The 21261-nt window shown below is 50.5% G+C and overlaps 9 protein-coding genes across 9 annotated transcripts; 4 read left to right on the top strand and 5 right to left on the bottom strand.

Annotated features, from left to right (window-relative positions):
* Positions 1 to 2989: 2989 nt before the first annotated feature.
* N7506_008479 (60S ribosomal protein uL11) lies at positions 2990 to 3661 on the bottom strand (the record flags this gene model as incomplete). Its single annotated transcript, XM_056957772.1, has 4 exons — positions 2990 to 3003; positions 3058 to 3503; positions 3566 to 3599; positions 3658 to 3661. The coding sequence occupies 4 exons, from the start codon at positions 3659 to 3661 to the stop codon at positions 2990 to 2992; spliced, it is 498 nt and encodes a 165-aa protein (XP_056807162.1).
* A 390-nt stretch (positions 3662 to 4051) lies between these two features.
* sec23 (GTPase-activating protein SEC23) lies at positions 4052 to 6626 on the bottom strand (the record flags this gene model as incomplete). The annotated part of the gene is made up of 6 exons (XM_056957771.1): positions 4052 to 4076; positions 4126 to 4319; positions 4373 to 5944; positions 6003 to 6297; positions 6349 to 6479; positions 6534 to 6626. 6 exons carry the CDS (start codon positions 6624 to 6626, stop codon positions 4052 to 4054), a joined length of 2310 nt encoding a protein of 769 aa, XP_056807161.1.
* Positions 6627 to 7291: 665 nt separating this feature from the next.
* On the bottom strand, positions 7292 to 8906 carry N7506_008477 (DNA primase subunit PRI2; the record flags this gene model as incomplete). Its single annotated transcript, XM_056957770.1, has 3 exons — positions 7292 to 8056; positions 8111 to 8661; positions 8717 to 8906. The coding sequence occupies 3 exons, from the start codon at positions 8904 to 8906 to the stop codon at positions 7292 to 7294; spliced, it is 1506 nt and encodes a 501-aa protein (XP_056807160.1).
* Positions 8907 to 9461: 555 nt separating this feature from the next.
* On the top strand, positions 9462 to 10270 carry N7506_008476 (adenylate kinase ADK2; the record flags this gene model as incomplete). Its single annotated transcript, XM_056957769.1, has 2 exons — positions 9462 to 9633; positions 9690 to 10270. 2 exons carry the CDS (start codon positions 9462 to 9464, stop codon positions 10268 to 10270), a joined length of 753 nt encoding a protein of 250 aa, XP_056807159.1.
* Positions 10271 to 10557: 287 nt separating this feature from the next.
* On the bottom strand, positions 10558 to 11434 carry N7506_008475 (thermonuclease family protein; the record flags this gene model as incomplete). Its single annotated transcript, XM_056957768.1, has 2 exons — positions 10558 to 10985; positions 11068 to 11434. 2 exons carry the CDS (start codon positions 11432 to 11434, stop codon positions 10558 to 10560), a joined length of 795 nt encoding a protein of 264 aa, XP_056807158.1.
* Positions 11435 to 11962: 528 nt separating this feature from the next.
* N7506_008474 (putative peroxisomal carrier protein) lies at positions 11963 to 13143 on the bottom strand (the record flags this gene model as incomplete). Its single annotated transcript, XM_056957767.1, has 4 exons — positions 11963 to 12086; positions 12137 to 12374; positions 12428 to 12972; positions 13043 to 13143. The coding sequence occupies 4 exons, from the start codon at positions 13141 to 13143 to the stop codon at positions 11963 to 11965; spliced, it is 1008 nt and encodes a 335-aa protein (XP_056807157.1).
* A 547-nt stretch (positions 13144 to 13690) lies between these two features.
* Positions 13691 to 16379, top strand: N7506_008473 (calpain-like protease PalBory; the record flags this gene model as incomplete). The annotated part of the gene is made up of 4 exons (XM_056957766.1): positions 13691 to 13729; positions 13782 to 14149; positions 14197 to 14428; positions 14484 to 16379. The coding sequence occupies 4 exons, from the start codon at positions 13691 to 13693 to the stop codon at positions 16377 to 16379; spliced, it is 2535 nt and encodes an 844-aa protein (XP_056807156.1).
* Positions 16380 to 16550: 171 nt separating this feature from the next.
* On the top strand, positions 16551 to 17924 carry N7506_008472 (uncharacterized protein; the record flags this gene model as incomplete). The annotated part of the gene is made up of 4 exons (XM_056957765.1): positions 16551 to 16653; positions 16719 to 16819; positions 16915 to 17034; positions 17121 to 17924. The coding sequence occupies 4 exons, from the start codon at positions 16551 to 16553 to the stop codon at positions 17922 to 17924; spliced, it is 1128 nt and encodes a 375-aa protein (XP_056807155.1).
* Positions 17925 to 19831: 1907 nt separating this feature from the next.
* On the top strand, positions 19832 to 21046 carry N7506_008471 (NAD-dependent epimerase/dehydratase family protein; the record flags this gene model as incomplete). Its single annotated transcript, XM_056957764.1, has 4 exons — positions 19832 to 19868; positions 19922 to 20083; positions 20131 to 20334; positions 20388 to 21046. The coding sequence occupies 4 exons, from the start codon at positions 19832 to 19834 to the stop codon at positions 21044 to 21046; spliced, it is 1062 nt and encodes a 353-aa protein (XP_056807154.1).
* Positions 21047 to 21261: the final 215 nt, after the last annotated feature.

Raw genomic sequence — 21261 nt, 5'->3', positions numbered from 1 at the left:
AGAATCAAGAGGGCAGTGAAGTCGCAAGGAAGATGTCCGGGAAAAGGCGCAGAGAAAAAGAGAGAAAAAAAGAGACAGCGAAATACGAAAGCAAAGGTGAAAGGTGAAAGTCGTAAAGGCAGAAAATGGGAGTGGACACGGTGGATATGCAAGTGGGGGATTATGGAGGTGCTATATTATGTACGAGTACACTACTATATTAGATCTTTTTTGGCTCTCCAAGACTTCTTATATATCACTTTTGGCTGAATTTAATTATGGGCTCTTTATTTGACACTTATTGTAGAATATGCCCTCTTTTGTAAAACTGTCGATGTATAATATTTGATCATTAAGTACGGAGTCATCAAGAACTTCCCCTTTTTTTTTCTTCTCTCATCTTAACTCACCACACCTCAACTTTCCAACTTGCCATCTTACAACCTACCTCTCCACCGAGATCCACTCGTTCCAACGGCTGAACCCTCTCTCTGGCTGAGCGGCTCCATACCAAGTCGACTTCTGGTGCATCATTGGTCCCGACCCGGCGACTAGTGATGGATCGGTGACGCCCCGCCGGTGATCGAGTCGAGCCCGTTCTCCGTTTCAGTGGATTGTGAGACTTGGCTGAACCTACTTGTACGTGATCTTGTCAAATGCATCTCTCTAGACTTTTTGGCCACTCTGCTGCAATCGGCTGCACCCTGCACCTTGTACTGGGGCCAGCACTTGGGACTTTTGGATCAAGATACGCCACCTGACTTACCCGGCATGGCCGTGGGCTAGCCGCCCACTGTGATGACAGGCGCAGCCCCCCCTTTGTTGGCCGCCTCATCTGCCTCCGATCTTATCCGCTCTAGGATGATTCTGGGGTTGCTAGTCAAGGATGTCCACCACGATCCCTGCGGCCTTTTCCTTAGCTTGGGGGCTATTATCTGCCTATCCAAGGCTGTGTTGTGATTCGTATACCCTGGTCCATCATATCCGTGATAGTCGGGATAGTCGTGATATTCAAGATATTCATGACGATCATTTCATCTCCGACTTGGGTATACATGGGTTGGATCATGGATGCATTTCACTACAGAGTACTCCGTATACCTGGACTATTTTCGCAAACGACCTTCCACAAATTACCCTATGCGATAGGCTCACTAATGTTCTTACCGAACACCCATGGCCCTGTTCGCAAGACTCGGTGGCCCTTAAGACCTGTTGTCTACAACGGCTATGACACAGGTCGCAGAGATCGACAAACTTACTCCACTGTGTGTCGCATCCCTCCTTAGCCTGCACAACGCCGTACGGTCGGGTGGTACAGGCTAACTTGATTCTAAATATGTAAAGCATGATGCTCAGCCTTGTTGACGCGACTGTGTTAAATATTAATATTTACTATGTGTTGTTTGTACATATTCGGGTGCAGTATACGGAGTACCTGGTAAATAAGTGACAGTTTTCCTAGAGGGTTGAAAAAAAAAATATTGAACTCCACTTGATAATCCAAATTATCAAAGAGCCACTTGTTCCAAAGCAATTTCAAGGCCAAGCATCCTTTGTCTCCACTGTGGATGAGTAGATGATTTACACTTCGACAGAGCACGCTGCGCAGGTGTGCTATGTTCAAATACTACTTGTACTTGTACATAATTGAAGCACTTAACCTATTGTTTAACTATATATTGTTCGTGCATTTTCCATTGATGGATTTTTACTCTCACCTAGGAACCTTGCGTCATACAGGAACTTGGAAGGTGTACTTCGTAAGGTCATTCTCTATCCACTCACACACTGTACTATCTACTTTGCACAGATTGCGGATTCTAGTACTTCGTAATCACCATAGTATTTTTAATAATTCTTGGCCATTCATTCGTGCGCAACGCTCGGATACCCTGTTTGCTGTTGACCGTTGGCATGTTTCAGACCTGGAATACATATTTGCCCTACGTTGTACATCCTGAGCCACATCCATGGATCCACGTATAACATGTGCGCTCTACCAACTGTGCTTTACCTAGTCCTGGGTGGCTTTGAACACTAAATCTATCCATGGATACGGAGTATAGATGAACTGTGAGATTTGTGCGGAGACCACACTATAGTGAGAGTGGGGGTCACATTTGTGAATAACTCGGAATATATATATTGAAGTTTCTTTTTTTATCCCGTCAGTTGGAACTCTCGTTGGGAGGGTGGCTAGCCATTCACATCAAATCGATAGTCCATGTACCAATAGCATTGCGCTGCATATGTACATGCATGCTGGCGGCCTACATGCAGGGGAGTCTGGTCATGTTGGGGGGTTTTGGTTGGATATACACCGCTAGTGCATTCATGTATGGGCCTGAGCAAACTGGAGGATGAAAAGTACCACCTAAGCAAGATGAACTAAGATCGCACGAAGACTGGGTATTCTCTCAGAGGAATGTTGTACCTATTCTTGGAAGGGTTCAGGAGAAAAAAAAGCTTTAATTTTGGCGCTAGCTAACTACAGCTTACAAGACCAATCTCTTTCGCAAGAGATGTAGACCCGAAATATGGACCACTGCACCCACGGAGCAAGCTCCAAGGATACCGCGGTGAGTAATGGGACTGGTTTTATCTTCCCCACTTAAAATAAGCCTATACCACGTTTTGATATGATCAAACCCCGCAGGGAGAGAACAGTAAGGGCCAGAGTGTTGTGGGGGTTCCATCCGAAGGATAGACTGTCGGCTGCGCCGGGAATGGCCTTCCAATGTCCTCATCGCACAAGAGATAGCAAGAGAATAGTGGAAGGCGTCAGAGAGGGAAAGGGAATAGAGAAATACAACCGAAGAAGAAACAGCAGGCTGATCAATTTGTTTCAATCGAACGCCTGGCGCATTAATGGTATCATAGTCATGACTCATGAATATTTTTTGGTTTGAGAAACCATTCGTATTCTGCAACTAGCAACTCAACATTAAGAGTGCACGCCTTAGAAATCAGATAGGCCTCCTCTTTTTTGATCGTTCAAGAGAATAATTTAGTTCTCGGGAACTAAAAGCAAGTTAGTGGGTGAAAGAGAAAAATATGAGCGTTGTGTGGACTAACCGTCAATCTCGCCAGCCTTGACATCGTCGGAGACGTCCTTGGGGCTGCGGCCATCGACCTGGCAGCCGACGGAGAAGGCAGTACCGAGGATCTCGAGGACGGTACCGCGGAGCTCCTTAGCCATGGAACGCTCGCGCATGGTGCGGGCGATCTCGATAACGTCATCGAAGGGGATGGACTTGGAGTGCTTGATGTTCTTCTCCTTCTTGCGGTCACGAGGGGGCTCCTTGAGGGCCTTGATGACAAGGGAAGAGGCGGAGGGAACAACGGAGACAGCGGCCTGACGGTTCTGGATGGTCAAGCGCACGGTGACACGGAGACCCTTCCAGTCACCAGTGTTCTTGGCGATATCTTCACCAATCTTCTTGGGAGACAGACCGAGGGGACCGATCTTGGGGGCCAGGGCGGACTGGGCACCGACTTCACCACCAGTCACACGCAGGTGGCTAAGAAACAATTGTTAGTTTTCTGAACCGGAAGGAAAATTTTTGAAGAAGCTTCAACTTACATGATCTTCACCTCATTGGGATCGAACTTGGGAGCTGATCACGAGGGAATGTTAGTCGCCATCTTTCAGGAGGCCAAGTAGATGATACTTACGCATGGCGAGTGCGAAAGGTAGTCGATCTTCCTTGGTTGTCGAAGAAGTTGGTTACAGAAGAGAAAAGGAGAGGAGCGCGGAAATTGACTTGAGCAGTCGAGGTGCTAGCGGGACCCACTTTGCGCGCAAACCTAAGCGAGTGGCCCGATGAGGTGTTAGGGCTCATGTCACGTGATTAACTCAGCCCTTACATGGATTCCCGTTTAGGTAGGATGTTTGACAACGATAAAGCGTGAATATTAATGGAATCAATAACTCATATAACGTGGTATAGTCCATTCAATTTACTCAATATTGCGTCAAAGGATTTAAATTCACCGCTAAAGATACACAAGACCCGAGGGTCGACGACAGACCGCCCTTTGCTCTCATGATGGTCATGTCTCATCACATCTAGCTGGTTCCAGAAACAGCAAGCCTAAGACACAGTTAGCACAATTCAAAGTTCGGAAAGCGGGAGAACGTACTTCATCAGATGATCCATGAATGTTTGGAGTGACACATCATCAGTGAAGATGGTCTGTGACGAAACACCGCCGCCGTAGCCACCAGTAGTGTGGGTGGTTGACGGGTTCAGCTTGGACAGTAGGAAACGAGCTTGCGAACCACCGGCATCACAGACAATGAAACGAGGGAGCGGGAAGCGATCGGCAATGAGGTCCTGAAACAGTGTTAGTCAAAGCACAGTAGAGTGGTGGAGAAAGTGGAACATACTCTAGCGTCCTCCTTAGGCTGGTCAAGCAGCAGCTTGAGGTTCTCGTAGCCTTCTTGCTCATGGTAACCGGCTTTCCTCCATTCAGCAATAGTCTCTCCATTGAAGATCAGAATGTGGAAGAAGGTATCAAGAAGGAGAATATGAGCAGGCTGGATAGAAGCGGAGTCCAGAAGCACTGGTTGAGCACCCTCTTGCTCCAATGAGTATGAGTCGAGGGTGGGCTGAATCATGACAAGAGAGTCGCCCGCATCCTCGTGATTAAGCACATGGCGATAGAAAGCAGTCTCATCAGGAGAGTTGTTAAATACCTGCAAGAACTGACTTCGGCGGAGATGGAACATGAACTGAGGGTATAGGGTGAAGTTCTTCTCCAATCGGAATGATGTTGGGTCATCCTTGCGGTAGTCAGCGAATCGGGAGCACAGCCTGATCAGCATACGATCGACCCAACGGAGAACATCAGGGCCATCGTCAACCTCCGCCTTGAACACCGCAATACGGGCCATGAGAACAGCGGCGGCCTCTTGATCAAAGGATTGCGCCAGAGTGGGGTCACCAGCGGGTCCGCTAAGTGGGCGCGCAGCTGTGGTCACCCGCAGGTGGTAATGACCAGAGGAGTGTTGGTAGTATGTCAAGAATTGCATCATACCACGCTGAGGTCCAGGCTGCACAGCAGCAGGTCCGCCCTGGTTGGCAATCTCGAAGTAAACACCGTAGCTGGATGATGGGTCGATTCCGCACATCTTCCACGCGCATGTATTACCGATACCGCACTCGGTCTCGCCAATAGAGCTTGACTTCTTATTCAGCGAGATCGCATGGCCAATGAGACCAGTGACCTTCAGCTCCTTAGTAGTGAGCACCTCGAGAGAAGCGTTGAAGCCCATCAGGAGGTTGTCGTTAGCATCCTTGTCAAAGACACGAATAAACGATTGCTTGAATTGCGACGAAGTGAAGCTGTCTGTAAGGAGCATGTGACCTCCGGTGTAGTTGGAGAGATTCTTCATTTCCAACAAACCAACTTGATCAAGACATCCAGCGAAGATATCCACAATGTGACCATTGTTAGCAGCACGCTTGGCAAGGTTATCGTAGAACTTGACAGCCTTCTTGTAATACTTGATGTTATCACGGTCAATGTCGTGGTGGGAACGGATAGGTTCTCTAAGCTCAGGCGAAACGACGTGACCGGGACCTTCAGTGGCAGCACCGCTGGTGAAAGCCATAATGCGGCCTCCGGCGTTCTGGAAGGAAGTCTCAAGCAGACCAACGGCAACGCTCAGCGCGACACCGGTGCAGCGCAGGGGACGCTTGTCGTTGGCAACGGGCCAGGGATCACGCTGCAACTGTTCGAGGACATTGGTGATCTGGAATTCAGCTTGCTGAACTGGCATAAGGAAGCGCGCAGCTGGGCCGAGGGGAGGACGTGCGGGTTGTTGCTGAGGAACACCTGGACGAATACCACCCGCTAGACCAAGCATCTCCTGAACTTGCTTTGCGGTGTATTCCTTGCTACCTCTGAACACATATGACTTCGCGCATTCAGTGTAGCCGAGCTCGTGAACTTGAGCCTATGTAGTATGATCAGATTAATAAATTGCCAGCATCTGGAACATCAGTTTCGCCTACCATGGTACCAAAGGTAATAAGACCAACGAGCGCATTGGGGGGTAGAAGTGACAAGCTCATAATAAGAGCATCCTTCACAGCCTGCAGGCTATCATCCTCCTGGCAAGTATCGACGACAAAGACGAAGATTGGGGGCGCGGGGGCGGGCCGGGCCAATTGGTATTCGATCGTCGTGCTCTGGGGGTGGAGCTCTGGGGGTATCGTGTTCTCGGTAATGTCCTTATAATGAGGAGGAAGAGGGTTACGAGATAGACAGAATGGGCAAATCCAGATTCGTGCGCGGACATCCACAGTGCTAGATCGAGATCAGCGTCATGTTATCATCTCACGTTGACCCTGTACATACGCATATGGGTTGAGGACGGCGCGGCAGGGTTGCTTGCAGCTGACAGGCTCATATTGAAGCAATGGAGAATCGGGCTTCTCCTTCAGAGGGGTGTAGACGGCGGCAATGGGGACGACAAGCCGAGAGGCTTCCTATATCGAATCTCAGTGATGCGGTCAAACTGAAGCGGTGGTACCATCACGAACCATGCGAGTGCTCGGGAAAGTGTTCCAACTGAGCCTAATTCCATCCCGGTCCTCCACATCGCTCCATTGATCTTTCAGCGCCTCGAAGTCCATCTTGGTTGTTGTGTTGATGGAAGGGGGGTAAACGATGAGAAGTCAGTCACAGGTGAAACCTCGGTGTTTGAGCTCTCCAAGAAACTAATTTAAAGAGACTCCCGGAGCATAATCCAGTTCTCAGAAGCAGTTTAATCCCTGTTAATAGCTAGGGAATGATTGAACAAGATGGAGTATGTTGTGTGGAGTGTCTGCTCCGCGAGTAAGGCCAGGTTGCAGCACTGTTGGTCACTGCGGTGTCCCGTACCAAAACACCATTAAAACTCGGCAAACCGCACTCCTGCGCTCTTTTCTTTCAACTTCACGCCGGCTCCAATGTGTTCTTGAACATGTTATTTTTTGACAGCTTCCGTCATTCCATGGCGAAGTAGTCTTCCAGTTGAGCGGAGATTAACTTGACCCGTTGCTGGGCACCTGGATTTGAGAGGTCATTCTGATCCTTTCGGATTCTCTGGGAATCAGCTGTGGTCACACTCCCTATCAGTAATACTATCTTATAATAGATGAATACACAGAAATTTACAAGGTGGTTCTGAAATGAAATGATGTGAATAGATATGCATTATACAGTACAGCTTATGCCCCCTAACGCCAGCGAAAAGAAGCATGTGAAAGTAGCCCGGCATAACCTCATTAAACTTGACATGTGAACCCAGCAAGGCACCTCATGCATCCTTGGGCGCCTTGGACATCTGCTTCAAGAGGAAACTGCGCTTGAAGTAGGTGTTTGGATGAACGATGGTGTCCAGGTCAGTTTGGCTCATGGTTCCCTCCTCCTTGACCTTCTTGATCTCGTTCTTGTGCGTTGCCTCGAAGACCCGATTACAGGCGATGTGATAACGCATCTTGCCAACGTCCTCGCGGACACCACGCAGGACTTCCTTGTCACTAACGCCAGTGGCTTGGAGGAACCCAACCAGGTTGTCCACAGAATAGTGGCGATAGGGACAACCATGAGTCTGGCCAATGCCGGGATTCGAATCACCGAGGATCTTCTGGCATGAGTAGGGAGTGTATCCTTTTCCACGACGGTTCACATCACCGCCAACTTCACCGTATGCGTGACGGATGTTGTACTTGTACTGCGAGTTGAACTCATCATCGGTCTTGCCCTTGAAAGACTGGCGCCAGAACAGAATACACTCTTCTAGAGACAACCCAATGCCCTTCAAGAAAAGCGTGTATTGCAGTCGACCAAAGTGTTTGAGATGGTTGTTCTTGCGCAAGTTCACGTGCAAGCTCTTCATGCACAAGGGGAAGTGCTGTTGGGCCAGCTGATCAATGGAGCTGGCCGTGATGGGAGCTCCGTCTATGTATCCCTCGCCTTCGGAGTATACCGAATCGGCGCTGCCAAAGTTCTTCGAAAGATGGTTCAGAATTGGCGTAAGACGGTCATCCTCATCTAGACGGGGGAGGGCACGGCTCGTGAGCTGAAGAAATTAGTCAATTTTGTCCCAAGTAGCAATATGTCGATGTGAACATACCTCGAGTGCACGCTCCAAGCGAGCAGTGAACTCAGCCAAGATCATACTCATCTGTTCTCGTCCGGGGACATAAGCCTTTCCTTTTTTCAGGTAGACCGCACGTCTCTCGATCAATTCGGGAACTTTCTCCCAATCAACCTTATACCAAGTCTCGTCGTCTACTCGACGCAATCCCGCGGTAGAACTCATCAGAGCCTCAGCAACCTCGGTCTTCTCGAAGTCACCCAAAGGCTCCCAGTCGAGATTCAAACTATCGATAAAGGCGCGCTTCTCCCTCGAATCGTCTTGCTGGAAGCGGAACCTGAATAGCATGCTCTCAGCGCGCGCAAACCGACGACGGAGGTCCTCCGTGGCGGAGAAGGCCAATCGGAGGATGAAATGAGAATAGTGATCCTTTTGGCGTTCATTCTTCAGACGCTGATCGGCAGAGCCCGAGGATGACGAAGTGTTTGAGGAGAGAGGGAGGAATTTCTGGAGGAGAGGCGTGATGTAACTCGCGGTCTCGGCGGGGGATTTATTGCGATAAGAGCATGCTTCGATCTCGGCCAGGACTGTGTTCAGGTCAATATGCGGAAGAGGTTCAAGATATCCAAGGTGCACACATACTCTTCAGTCTATCGATGGCCCATTGCTCGAATTGCTCCAGAGTGATCTCCGCGGTAGGAGGCGTGTCATAGATGTTCATGCGATGGGGATAGTCTTGTTGTTTGAAAGTTGCCGGGGCGAACTGTCTTTTCTTGGGGTCAATGATGGTCCTCCGCTTAGGATCAATGCGATTAACATCTTGTCGGATCATGGTGGCGGTAGTGTGTATTGACAATTCAATCTCCGGGCCTATCTAATTTGACACCGCGACGCGTGCCACACGCGACGTTCACGTGATCGCACCATAATCCGGACTCCGCGACTGGACAGAGCGTCTGGGGTCAAACATGTGTCGAGGCATGTGAAACTGGCCCCGAGTTATAGTCTCCCCAAGGCCTTTTACTACTTTAAATATTTCGAAATGAATGTCAGCCATTCAGGTTATTCAATATACAACACTCGTTCCCCTGCGCGGACATTGTAGTTTCCCTCGGAGGTCGTTCACCGACAACCTAAAGGATCAAGACTTAACCCCACAAAATCAACGTTGAGCCCGAGATATGCGACTGCTTATCTCCTAAGTTCTAAGCTCTTCAACCTGCCAACCTGCCACTCCGTCGGCCTGTCAGACTGTATCATTGCTATATTGCCTGGGTGCATAAAATTCCATCCGTGGTTCCTTCCTCCCGCGCCCCAACATCCGAACCGTTGAATCCATCTGCCAGGAACCGAAACCTCGAGCTTTCCTGGGCCCACACAGCACATCATGTCGCACGCGACGAAGCAGCTCAAGAAGGCCGCGCGCATCATCCTCATTGGCGCACCAGGAGTAGGAAAAGGCACACAGTCCGAGCGACTGCTATCCCGATTCCCGCAGCTGGCCTCGATCAGCTCCGGTGACCTGTTGAGAGAGAATGTGCGCCGACGAACACCGCTCGGTAAGGAAAGCATTGGGCTCAATTGCGCATGAGTTAGCCGTATCTAACTTAAGCAGGCATGCAAGCCGAGGCCGCAATGCAGTCCGGCAACCTCGTCCCCGATTCCATGATTCTCAACCTGATCTCTGATGACATGAAAACCAAGGGCTGGCTCCTTCAACCCGACTCTCCTGCCCAATCCACAAACTCGCCATCTCCAGAAAACACCACATCCGCCCCTACAATTGATCCTTCTGCCTCCTTCATCCTTGACGGCTTCCCTCGCACCTCCTCCCAGGCTACAAGCCTGGACAGTCTAGTGCCAGTGAACTTTGTTGTACACCTTCTCACCCCGCCCTCGGTAATCCTTGCCCGAATCGCATCACGCTGGGTCCATGAGCCCTCGGGGCGAGTCTACAACACAGACTTCCACCCACCAAAGGTGCCAGGCAAAGACGATGTCACCGGCGAAACATTGACACAGCGCGAAGATGACTCAATCGACACCTGGAAGCAGCGTCTTCGCAAGTTTGAGGAGACCAGCAAGTCACTGTTGGACCACTATGAACGTCGAGGCTTCCTATTCCGCGCAGAGGGTAATAGCTCCGACGAGATCACGCCCAGACTGTTCGCCGAGATTGAAAGGCGATTCTGCTGAGTGTGGCTGAACCTTGTATACTTATCTATCTTATCCTACGATCTGAGGATCGTTTGAATCTTAATGCCCGTCCAGCCATGCGGGCTCGGGGGTAATGATCCCCCACGCATGTATAGCGAACGCATCCCGGTGTATTATATCTAATGTTCGCATCCTATAATTGCTTTCATCATCATTGAATTCCTTTGACGGTATATGTACAGAGGGTTTAGTCGTATCATATCATGATGCAGATGCCACAAAACATATCAAACGCTCATCAAAAGCCAAAAAGCTCTGCGAATGCCTCACTTCTTCCCATTCTTCTCGACATCACCCATCCCCATCCGATTTTTGTACTCCCGAGGACTCTCCCAATCACCCCCAACCTTCTTATAGTCCTTCCAAAGCCCCTTGGCCCTCTTCTTAGCCCACCACTCCGCCTTCCGATACTTCTTCTCCATCTTCTCCCCACCAAACTCAGACCCCATCTTCGCCTCGTAAACAGTCGCCATTCCGCGCCGAAGCATTTCATACGATACATCGCGCCGCCTGAATGGCGGGAAGTCGAATGCTCGCCGCACGAACACGCTCGCCACAACTCGCGAGTACTGGTCTTGGCGGTGGACGAGTGCGCGCACTCGTCGCCCACTCAAATAAGCCGTTAGCCAAGTGTGGGCGTCGCGCGCAAAGGGTTGTTCTGGGCGTCCAAAGTGCGCGAGCTCAGGGGCATCCACTCCTGCAAGACGAATATGGATCTAGATCGTGTAAGCTTTTGCGGTACGGAACGGTGGCGTTGGGGTAGGTGCGCTACGAACAGTGTTGTCTTTGAGGTCTTTTTTGTTTGTAGGGACTTTTTTTCCAGGGGAGCCAGCCCCATCCCGCTAGACGACCACCGGGCGTATGGAAAATGCGAAAGTTGTCTCCATCGCCGACGCTGGTCACTTGGCCGAAGACGCTCCGGCGTCGGAGGTAGGAGGAGGAGATACTGGGCGCGTCGGGGATTCTGCGAAGGTACGAGCGGTGGAATCGCACGGCGAGGAGTATACCACTTGTTAGGACAAGGGTTGGGACGAGGGTCCTCGGCTCTGTGTAGGCTTTCCAGTCGAAGATGGAATTGTTTGCGGAAAGTGAGCTTTCTTTTTCGTCATTGGTCGACTCGGAGCTCCATGGCGGCCATCTCATCACGAACCATACCACTCTTGTGGCAGCTGTGAGGTGGAGGGAGGTTCGGTGGTGGTTGTTGGGTTAGAGGGATCGACGCGGTGAGCCTGGAGAACCGCCCTGGATCAACATGCACGGATATACTCGGTCAACATGCAGCCCGGGGCGCTAGCACACCTAGGGCTTCCAAACACCTTCGCCGACGAGTTTCAGCGCCGCTTGATGTATGTTTGGCAAATTTTGAACAACTAATGGCACAAGGAATTCTATGCAATATTTGACTACATATAGTATCCAATGTGGGTTTCAGGAACTTGAGCCTTTGTTGGCTCGCCGATGAATAACAAAAATCGAAATGAGCATGTACAAATCTATATTCAAACAAGACCCATGATTCTATCACATCAAGTCTTCATAGAAAGTAAGTCCGAAAAGTGTATAATCAAGTAGACGGTTCATAATCCAAAATTGCCAACACAGACCAATGCGCCGAGTGACAGAAAATAGTGAATCAAAGGGAGGGGGCTGTAAAGGAAATTCAAAAGACAATTATTTCAAAGTGGCGGGTCGGCTGGCCTGGGCCTTTGCTGCTGCTGAGTCCACGACCTTGCTCAACTTGTCTTTCTTGATGCCCTTCAGGTAGGCGAACAAGACAATGAACAGGATTTCCATCCTGGATGATAGTCAGCTTTGAACAAGACGTTCACCTGAAATTCAACATACCTCTCCTTGGTCATCATCAGAAGACCCTGGACCAAAAGACCCTTCAAGATCTGAGGCCCAATGCCCTTGAAGAGAGCCAGAAGACCCTCGTTATCGACGATGTGCTTCATCACCTCCACAAAGCTCTTGAAGGGCTTGCCATTTCGGCTTGGTGGGGGACGAGACTGCAGGCCGACCTTGGCGACGATCAAAGGCTGGGTAGCGATTGTGGCCAGAGCCTTAGACATAGCACCGAGGACTGAGACATTGTTAGCGGGGCCATTGGCCAACGAGCGAGCTGAGACCACTCACGGAATGCCTCCCAAGGCTTAAGGTTGTTCTTTCCTGGGAACAAACCCTCCTTCAGACGCTGGTACGCGCCATATGTAATGGCCGGGTTGACGACCAAAATCAAACTGGCCTTCAGTCCGCGCCACAGGCCGGTCCAGCCGTCCTCGCTCTCAACCACCTCCCGACCCGTCTCGATCAACCCCTTCTTATCACCCTTCGGCTGTGTCTGTTGGCGGGTCGTTATAACGGCGACCGGGATTGTGAAGATCTGGGCCACGGCACCTGCTGCAGCACCGAGGGAGAGCTCGATTGCGGTACCAGGGGGTTTCGGTGATTTGGCCGAGGCCATGTACAGGGTCCTTACGACGCTGTACCAATAGAAGTATGCGAAGTTTGTCGATGCAACACCGAGAAGGGATCCCGCCATTCCAGAGTACAAGCCGCTAATGCCTTCTTTCTCCGCGATCTTGGTGATGGCATCAAGAGTCGATTCATAGTGCTCGAGGTCGGAGGATGAAGCGGCGCCGTTCTTCTCCTTAACTTGTACTTGCAGTTTCGTCTTGACCCTGAAGGCGAGAATGGCATGGTCAGTACGACTCCCTGAATAGGTGGATTGTATATCTGCCGGGGTCTCACAGGTCAAGAGGGTATACCATCGCGTTCGCGAGCACTGCACCTGTTGCGCCTGCAACGGCGCTGCCCCAAGGTGAGAGGGCGGGCTTAGATTGACCGGTCATTATGTAGGTGAATGAGGTTCTAAATCAAGGGAGTTCAAGAAAAGAGAGAATAAGATGTACCCCCCAAAAAAAAGATCGGATAGGAGAAATATTTGGCGGGGCCTGTCTGCTCCAAATCGCGGTCAGAGAGAGATCTAAGAACAATATCGCGAAAACCAGGAAAGCTCACCTCTATACCGAAGTCACCCGAGTATTCAAAGTATAAAAAAGAGAGCGACCGAGTTCATGAGCAGTTGCACCTCGGCGCTTCACCTTAAAATGAGCCGAGGTCCACTTTCGGTATTAGCTTATGTCAGGCATTACATCACGCTTTCACGTTTTATACTCCGTTGAACGCCTGTTGGTAGGATTGGTTGTGCTCAGATACGTCTCTGATGATATATAGGACCCTAGATACATTAAATTCTCGAATTGCAAAGACCCCAATATCACCATAGGAACATGCCGAACCACACGGCGAAATCAGTGCGTACGGGACCCTCTCGGCTCGCGCCAAATCCGGTAATTTACTTGGTCCGATCTGATTACTCCACGACCACCTCCAAGTATGTCCAAATCGGGGCCCACATATCTATCGCAAGCTTTGGTATATCATGCTGACGAGATCTACCATGATGTTCAAGCTAACGATGCAATAGAGCGCCGAAGAAGCGGTAGCCGCAGCAACCTCTCAAAAGGCGGCATTAGAAGCGGCTATCAATGCCGCGGAACATTACATGAGAGCGCTGCGTATAGCACCAGCCGACGAGAAGAAACAACTTGATTCGAAATGTAAAGAACTGATCATCAAGGCCGAGAAGATCAAGAGCGCTGCCGACTGGAAAGCCGCCGCATGTGCGGGGCCACAGAAAGCGTTCGCTTTGCGGCCGCCTGCCTCCACGCGGAAGCTCACTACCCGCGAAGAAATCATCATTCTGGAGGGCGCGAAGCTCCATGGCTATATTTTCCCACCCTGGACAAGGGCGCCGCAGAGGGATGAATTTGTCTGGGAAGGGCCGCCTTTTACGTACGTCGGAAGCCACGTTCATATTGACCGCTGCTAACCGGGTATAGGGACGCACCTGATCTGCACCTCTCTGATGTCCAGAAAGATATTTTTGCAGGCTGGAAACGGCCACAGGAGCTGTTGCAGACGTCGAAATTGCTCAACTCGGTACATGATGAAAAGAACCCGACTATGTCGGCCTCCGGGCCGACGGATCTCGTACAAGACGTTTTGACCGATTGTTCGGTAGTCGCGAGCCTTTGCGCTACAACCTCCAGATCAGAGCGAGGTTTAGGGCAGGTATGCATTCAAACATTCATGAAATATCAGTTTGAAGCTAATGCAGTGACTGCAGCATGCATCGCCCACGATGTACCCATGCAATGAAGAGAATGTTCCCATGATCTCACGTTGTGCAAAGTACATTTTTCGATTTTACTTCAACGGATCCTTCCGGAAAGTCATCATAGATGATCGTTTGCCCTCATCAAAGACTACGCGGTGTCTTCATGTGGTCGACCGCAACAACCCCAGCTTTCTTTGGCCTGCTCTGATCGAGAAAGCCTACCTGAAAGTTCGTGGAGGCTATGATTTCCCAGGTAGCAACTCAGGAACAGACCTGTGGGTTCTGACGGGTTGGATCCCAGAACAAATGTTTCTGCACCATGATGACTCCACCTCGGATGAAGTCTGGGGACGTTTGTACAATGCCTTCCACCACGGTGACGTTGTGCTGACGATCGGCACTGGGAGGCTATCTGAAAGCGAAGAACAAGGTCTGGCTTTGGTCAGTGAGCATGATTATGCTATCCTGGACATGAAGGAGATACAGGGTCGGCGCCAGTTTCTACTGAAGAACCCCTGGGCCGGCGCAGAGCCAAACATACAAAGTACCTCGACAGCTGGTTCCGATCCGTCTGATGCAAAGTCTCCCTTGTCGCCAGGCAAATTCTGGATGGATTGTGAACATGTTCTTCTCAATTTCGAAAATCTTTACCTCAACTGGAACCCTGGATTGTTCAAATATCGCGAAGATATTCATTTCACGTGGGATTTATCCCACGGCCGGCTCATTGCCGGTTGTTTTGTGAAGAACCCACAATTTTCCATCTCCAGCAAGACGGGAGGAACCGTATGGCTGTTGCTTGGAAAGCATTTCAAGACACAGGACCAGCAGTTGAAAACTGACCACGCAGAAAGCGGCCTCGGGTTCATCAGCATATACATCTTCCAGGCAGGTGGCAGAAGGGTGTCACTCAGCGATGGGGCACTCTATCGCGGTCCGTACGTTGACTCCCCCAATACGCTCATGAGACTAGAGATGCCGCCCAATTCTACGTACACCGCCGTGATTTCAGAGCAATCTCTTCCATCGGCGAGCCAAAACTTTACACTCTCGGCGTTTTCAACTGCTCCTGTTGCGGTGGCACCCTCACTAGATAGGTACCTCTGTCTGACTAAAGCAACGGGGTCCTGGACAGCAATGACAGCCGGTGGAAACGCCGAGTCGCCTCGATACCACTCCAATCCCCAGTTCAGTCTTACGATTTCCGAGAAAACAGACGTTTCAATCTTGCTCGAGACTACAGAAGCAGAGTTGGCCACCCACGTCAAACTCTTCTGGTCCAACGGCCAGCGCGTGTCGCGCGTGCGCAGTCGAGATATCATTGCCGACAGTGGTGACTATCGCCGAGGATGCGCCCTGGCCGAGACTAAGTCTTTGGATAAGGGAACATACACCATTGTCGGCTCTACATTCGCACCCGACCAGCTCGGCCGTTTCACATTATGGATCTCATCCACCATCCCATGCGTCGTTCAGCAATTGGCTTCTGAGTCTGCGGGGCGGCGTGTTGTCTTGTCGGATGTCGGCATTCTTCCACCGGGTAAGGACAGAATGCTGACCTCGCTTGGGGTCTCTCGTTTAACGCGGATCCGACTCATTGCGCGAAACAAACGGTCCACAATCGACTCTCGGGCCGCTGCACCCTCACCTGTGTTGATGACCGTTGAATTAGGCCAAGGTCCATATAAAGAGGTTTTGGCAACATCTGAAGATGGAGTTCACAGCGATACTGCCTCAGGAGTGCGGGTCGATGACTTCGATTTGTATCCCAACGTTGAGCGCAATGTCTGGATTGTCATCGAGCGCATTGGGGGTCCAGGAGGGCAGGTGGAAGACCATTTCGAAGTCGAGGCACTAGCCGAAGAACAAGTGAAAATTGGCAAGTGGACAATTGAGGACGAATGATACCCAGATAGAAGTTCAGAATATGAAATGACGCTGCCTCCAAGGTTGAAGGCAGACAAAACAGATCTCCAAAAGCGTAGCCGATAAGACCCCCCTGCCCCCGCACACGGGCGGTGTCCTAATCTCCAAACGTCATCTATTCTCCTCTCCACTACACAGCAAACCTCAACAATGGCGAGTAATGTTCCAGCTGCGCTACGATCGGCCGATATCGGTCGCTTTGCGATCAGAGCCGCTCAGGTTGAGAGTGCCAAACCGGTGGTGGCCTACTGGTGTGAGTCCGAGGACCCCGCGCAGGGCAATGAAACATCCAGGCTGATTGGATCTCCCACACCGTAGGCAATTTTCACATCGTGAACCAAATCATCGAAAGAGGTCTTCATAACTCCGACGACGAAATCAAAATATATACTACAAACCTGGTGGACAAGTTGGAGCAGGTCGGTTCTTCTTCCCTAGTGTTTCTCCCTATTTCCCGTTACCTGACCGCATCACGCACCTTTTCGACAATCGCTGATTGATTCGCTCTGAGTAGTTTAAAGTTGAGAACCCGGAAAATGAGACGGTCACAGATACCGTGGCGGCCAGCGCCTATGTTGAACAATTTGGATTGGAGGTCTTTGGTCGTGCCGAGGCGGCCATGAACGCCAACAAGGTCACAAAGTGAGCTATTTTGGAGCATGCCCGCGAGTTCGCAGATGACTTATCACCTTTGAAGGCAAACCGCAGACACGTTTCTAGCTGCTGCTACTTTCCTCGAACTATGTTCAATCTGGGGGGGCCGATCCAGAAATCGCAGGAAGAATCAAGTTTGCGAAATTCCACGCAGTCCGAATTGTCAAGGCTATCAAGGCCGGCGAAGACCCGAACGAAAGCAACCCAGCACCCAAACAAGAAGAAGCAGAGCTAGTCGACGATCCGGATGTCCAGGCATTCGATGAGTCTGTAGCTGAAGCCTCCAAGCCAAGACAAGCTTCAATCGAAGAGATCCCAGATGAGTCTGACCGTCTTGGACGAGACCTCGCTCGGAAATCGACTCTGGACGAGTCACTCCATCCTTCACGTACATCATCCGCTCCACGCCAACCTGCCACCCCCGAGATCCCCTCCGTGCCCCAGAATGCACCTGGCTCGCACCCGCAAGCCGGTGCTGACCATTCCCAGGGCGGCGGCTTGAACCTCCCTTCGACACCCGCGACTATCGGCTCGGGCCCGCACCTCCCAGATACCCCCACCGCGTTCCAGTCTTTCCCACCACCTCCAACTGACACATCTGCATCAGACCCGGCTGCATTCTACGATGCCCCAGCTAGTAACCCCACTCCTCCCCCGGCTGCGCCTACCTTTGTCCCAAGCCCAGCTGCCCATGCACCTGTTGCGCCTGAGCCATACGTGCCGGCTCAGCCATCTCATGGAGTAGACGATAACTCAGTGCAGTTGGCGCAGAAGCATGCCCGTTGGGCAGTCTCTGCGTTGACATTTGATGATGTTGATACGGCTATTAAGGAACTGCGCAACTCGCTCAAGTATCTTGGTGCTTCGTGATTGTGTTTTTCTATGTTTCTTGAGAATTTTGTCAGAGCACTACAAATATACCTTGTTTTGATTGTGGCCTATGAAGAATGGACTTGAAACGCCTCTGTGATTGTGCTTACTATTTTAGTTTATATCACTTTCAGATATCGGGTTTAAGCCCAGAGTTACCTACGCCCTCAAGGTGTTTTCATCGCATAATTCACGACTGGTGGACTAGACTGTCAGATGTGGATTGTATGTTGATCGTAGATGGTTAAGTATATCTCATAGCAACCACCCGAGTGGTTTGCAGATAGGATCTTGATGCACATCCACTACATCGATGAGTTTGGACACTCTCATGGTATTTCCAAGGTTTCTCAATGTATTATCAAATTTGTGATGTCTCATCATCTCAATGGGAGCCTCCAGAAAGGCATTGCCTTTGATTTACCTATCCTCATAGACAAGCAGCCCGGTGGAGGCTTACGCTTTTGTGTCAATTCCCTGCCACATAGGGTATTTATCCATTGGCATTGATTAATTCGACAAATTTCCTCGATGACCTTGGGAGTTAGGTAGCTTTACTACAAACTTCCATCAGTTGTCATCAAGAATGAGCCACACATCACATTGTGCAAGTCTCTCTCCTTTCAACTCCCCAGGTCGTCAATGATCCCATTCCCCATCTGACCTAGACTTGGAGGCTGGGCTTGTTCATTCTCACTCGAACGCCTCCACATAATTCTCATCTATTGACCATTATAAAAAGCCACTGCCGCCATCGCCCTCTAACGGCACCTCGCTACGACCATTTATATGAACGCAAGCTTCTAGAGGGTCATTCACTGAATGAGCCCTGGAGTGATGAAGCGAGACTTGCATCCCAAAGACCATGATCACGTCAATCAAAGATCTCATGAAGCCCCCCCACCCCCCCACAATTCGACGCAGGAAACTTTCGGTCCTAGAGTGCTCGGTTTTGCGCACGCAAATGCCCCTAGACCCTTTGATTTGGGCTCCACATACTGTAGACACACACGTGTATGCTATAGTTAATATTGCTCTCGCCTTCCAATGTTCTTGATCCAACCAGTCATGCGTGTGATCGTCTTTCCTGTATAACAGTAGACACAAGATCGTAGGGAATGCTACCCAAAAAAACCTCCAAGGCTACCCACTAGATCGACGGTCATGTCCAGGTGCTTCGAAGGAGATTTTTAAAGGGAAAGGAGAGCAAGATAATTATTCTCTGCCTATATTCTCTTATGTTTCGTCCCGAGGTCCGACAGTATCTTTCCGGGCCCTGGCCCCCGGTATCAGACTTTGTATGTCTTTATATCCCTATCACAGATTTCTAGTGGCTCGCTAAGAAACAATTGAGAGCATTACCAGGAACTTCATCTAATTGTCACAGGTGTAGTGGTGTAGTGGTGTAGTCGGAAACGGATCTATAAAAAATGCTTGGCCAGTTCGGGTGATCGGAACCGGTACCATGGGACTCGGACGCAGGGATGTTTACTCCCTACGGAGTACTGAAAGTATTGTCCAGGGCCCTTTTTTTTCACTTTTCGCTAGAACTACACTAATTACATTGCCAAAGACACACTAAAGCCACTAACTGCACTAACTGCACTAAGACACACTATCCTTTTGCCGACGTCACAGATAGATTTCTATTCGATTGAAATCCAAAATTGCCTCAATTTCTAGTGCAAACCCACAACCGGCTTGGCAGGGGAGATTATATAGCCTTATATAGAATTATTGATATAATTGCTTTTCCTCTCTTTTCCCCCTCTCCTCGTTCTTTGCTTCACTACAATACTCCGTACTTGTTTCGAGTTGATTGCTCCGATTCAGTCGGCCCCTCCTTTCTCCCGTCCCAACTTCCCCCCCTTTCAATCTCCTGAACCTGCGGGGAGAACTTCACCACAATGGACAAACCTGCTGTGCTGATTGTTGGTGGTCTCGGTAAATATTTCTGGACTCTGGTGATATTCCTGGGCCTATTCTAACTGTTCTAGGCTTCATCGGTCGTCACCTCGCCCTATACATCCACGAAAACAACCTAGCCTCGGAAGTTCGTCTGGTCGACAAAGTCCTGCCTCAACTAGCCTGGTTAGCTCCCGAATTCGCAGAAGCATGCTCTCAGGACAAGTTCGTTCAAGCCGATGCCAGCCGTGAACGTAAGTCGCCGACCCTGTACCCCGAACGCAAATTCTCACCCACCCAGAACACTTCCCGCGCATCTTCGACCGAGCCAATGGTCAACAATTCGACTACGTGATCAACTGCGGCGGCGAAACCCGCCACTCCCAACCCGACGACGTCTACGAAGCCCGCAGTTGTCGTTTATCAGTCGCCCTCGGCAAGGAAGTCGCCCGCCGCCGTATCCCCGCCTTCATCGAAACATCCACCGCTCACGTCTACAAGGGCGGTTCCTCCCCCGAAAGGAAGACGATAAACTTTCCCCCTGGCACAAACTCGCAGATTGGAAATTGAGGGCCGCCGAAGAACTCCGCCAAATCCCCGATCTGCAGTACTGCGCCCTCCGCTTGCCCCACGTCTACGGTGCCTACGACCCCGGCTACTTCGCCACCGGGATTTGTCTCTCGGCCGTGCACGTCGATCTCAAACAGGATTTGGTCCTCCTGCACACCAAGGACCTGAAAATAAACACCCTCCACGTCAAGGACGCCGCCAGCGCGCTCTTCGAAGCCGCGAAATGGCGCGCCGCTGCCGGCTTCATCGATATGTCTACCGGCCCCATTGCTTTCAATGTCGTCGACCACAACGACACACGGCAGGAGCATGTGGCCAATGCGCTGACCGAGGTCTTTGGCCTTAAAGTCACCTTCATCGGTTCGCTAGCTTCCCAACTCGCCAAGCTGAACTTGGACGATGTGGTCGACGACATGAATGAAATCAGTCTGCAGACTTGGGCGGAGCTCGTTGAGAAGGCCGGTATCACACGACCGGGGCCAATCAGTCCCTTCCTGGAACGCGATGTGCTCAAAGATCAGGATATGTCGATCGACGGGTCGAGGTTCGAGAGCGCAACAGGCTGGAAGCCTGCATATCCCAAGTTCGGCGCGGAGAGCATCCGCGAGATCGTGGACAGTTATAAGCGGATGGGCTGGTGGCCATGAGAGTTGATCTCTCCCGTTTCCCCCTAAATTTCTTTTCTTGTTTGAAGATATCCCGTGTGTCGGCTATTTAGTTTTTCTTTTTCTTTTCTCTTTCTCCCCCTTTCTCATGATTCATAACGGTCTTCGTTTCCCCAAGAAAATTAATCTTTGCATCGATTTTCAAGTTGCATCGATTCCACGACATGACTGCCATGAAATTCATTCAGTCTCTTATT

This window comes from Penicillium brevicompactum, assembly GCF_028827555.1.
Source record: "Penicillium brevicompactum strain IBT 35665 chromosome Unknown utg000006l_segment0_segment0, whole genome shotgun sequence".
NCBI lineage: Eukaryota > Fungi > Ascomycota > Eurotiomycetes > Eurotiales > Aspergillaceae > Penicillium > Penicillium brevicompactum.
The sequence above is the reverse complement of the archived record's forward strand: the minus strand, read 5'-3'. Positions and strand labels throughout refer to the sequence as shown.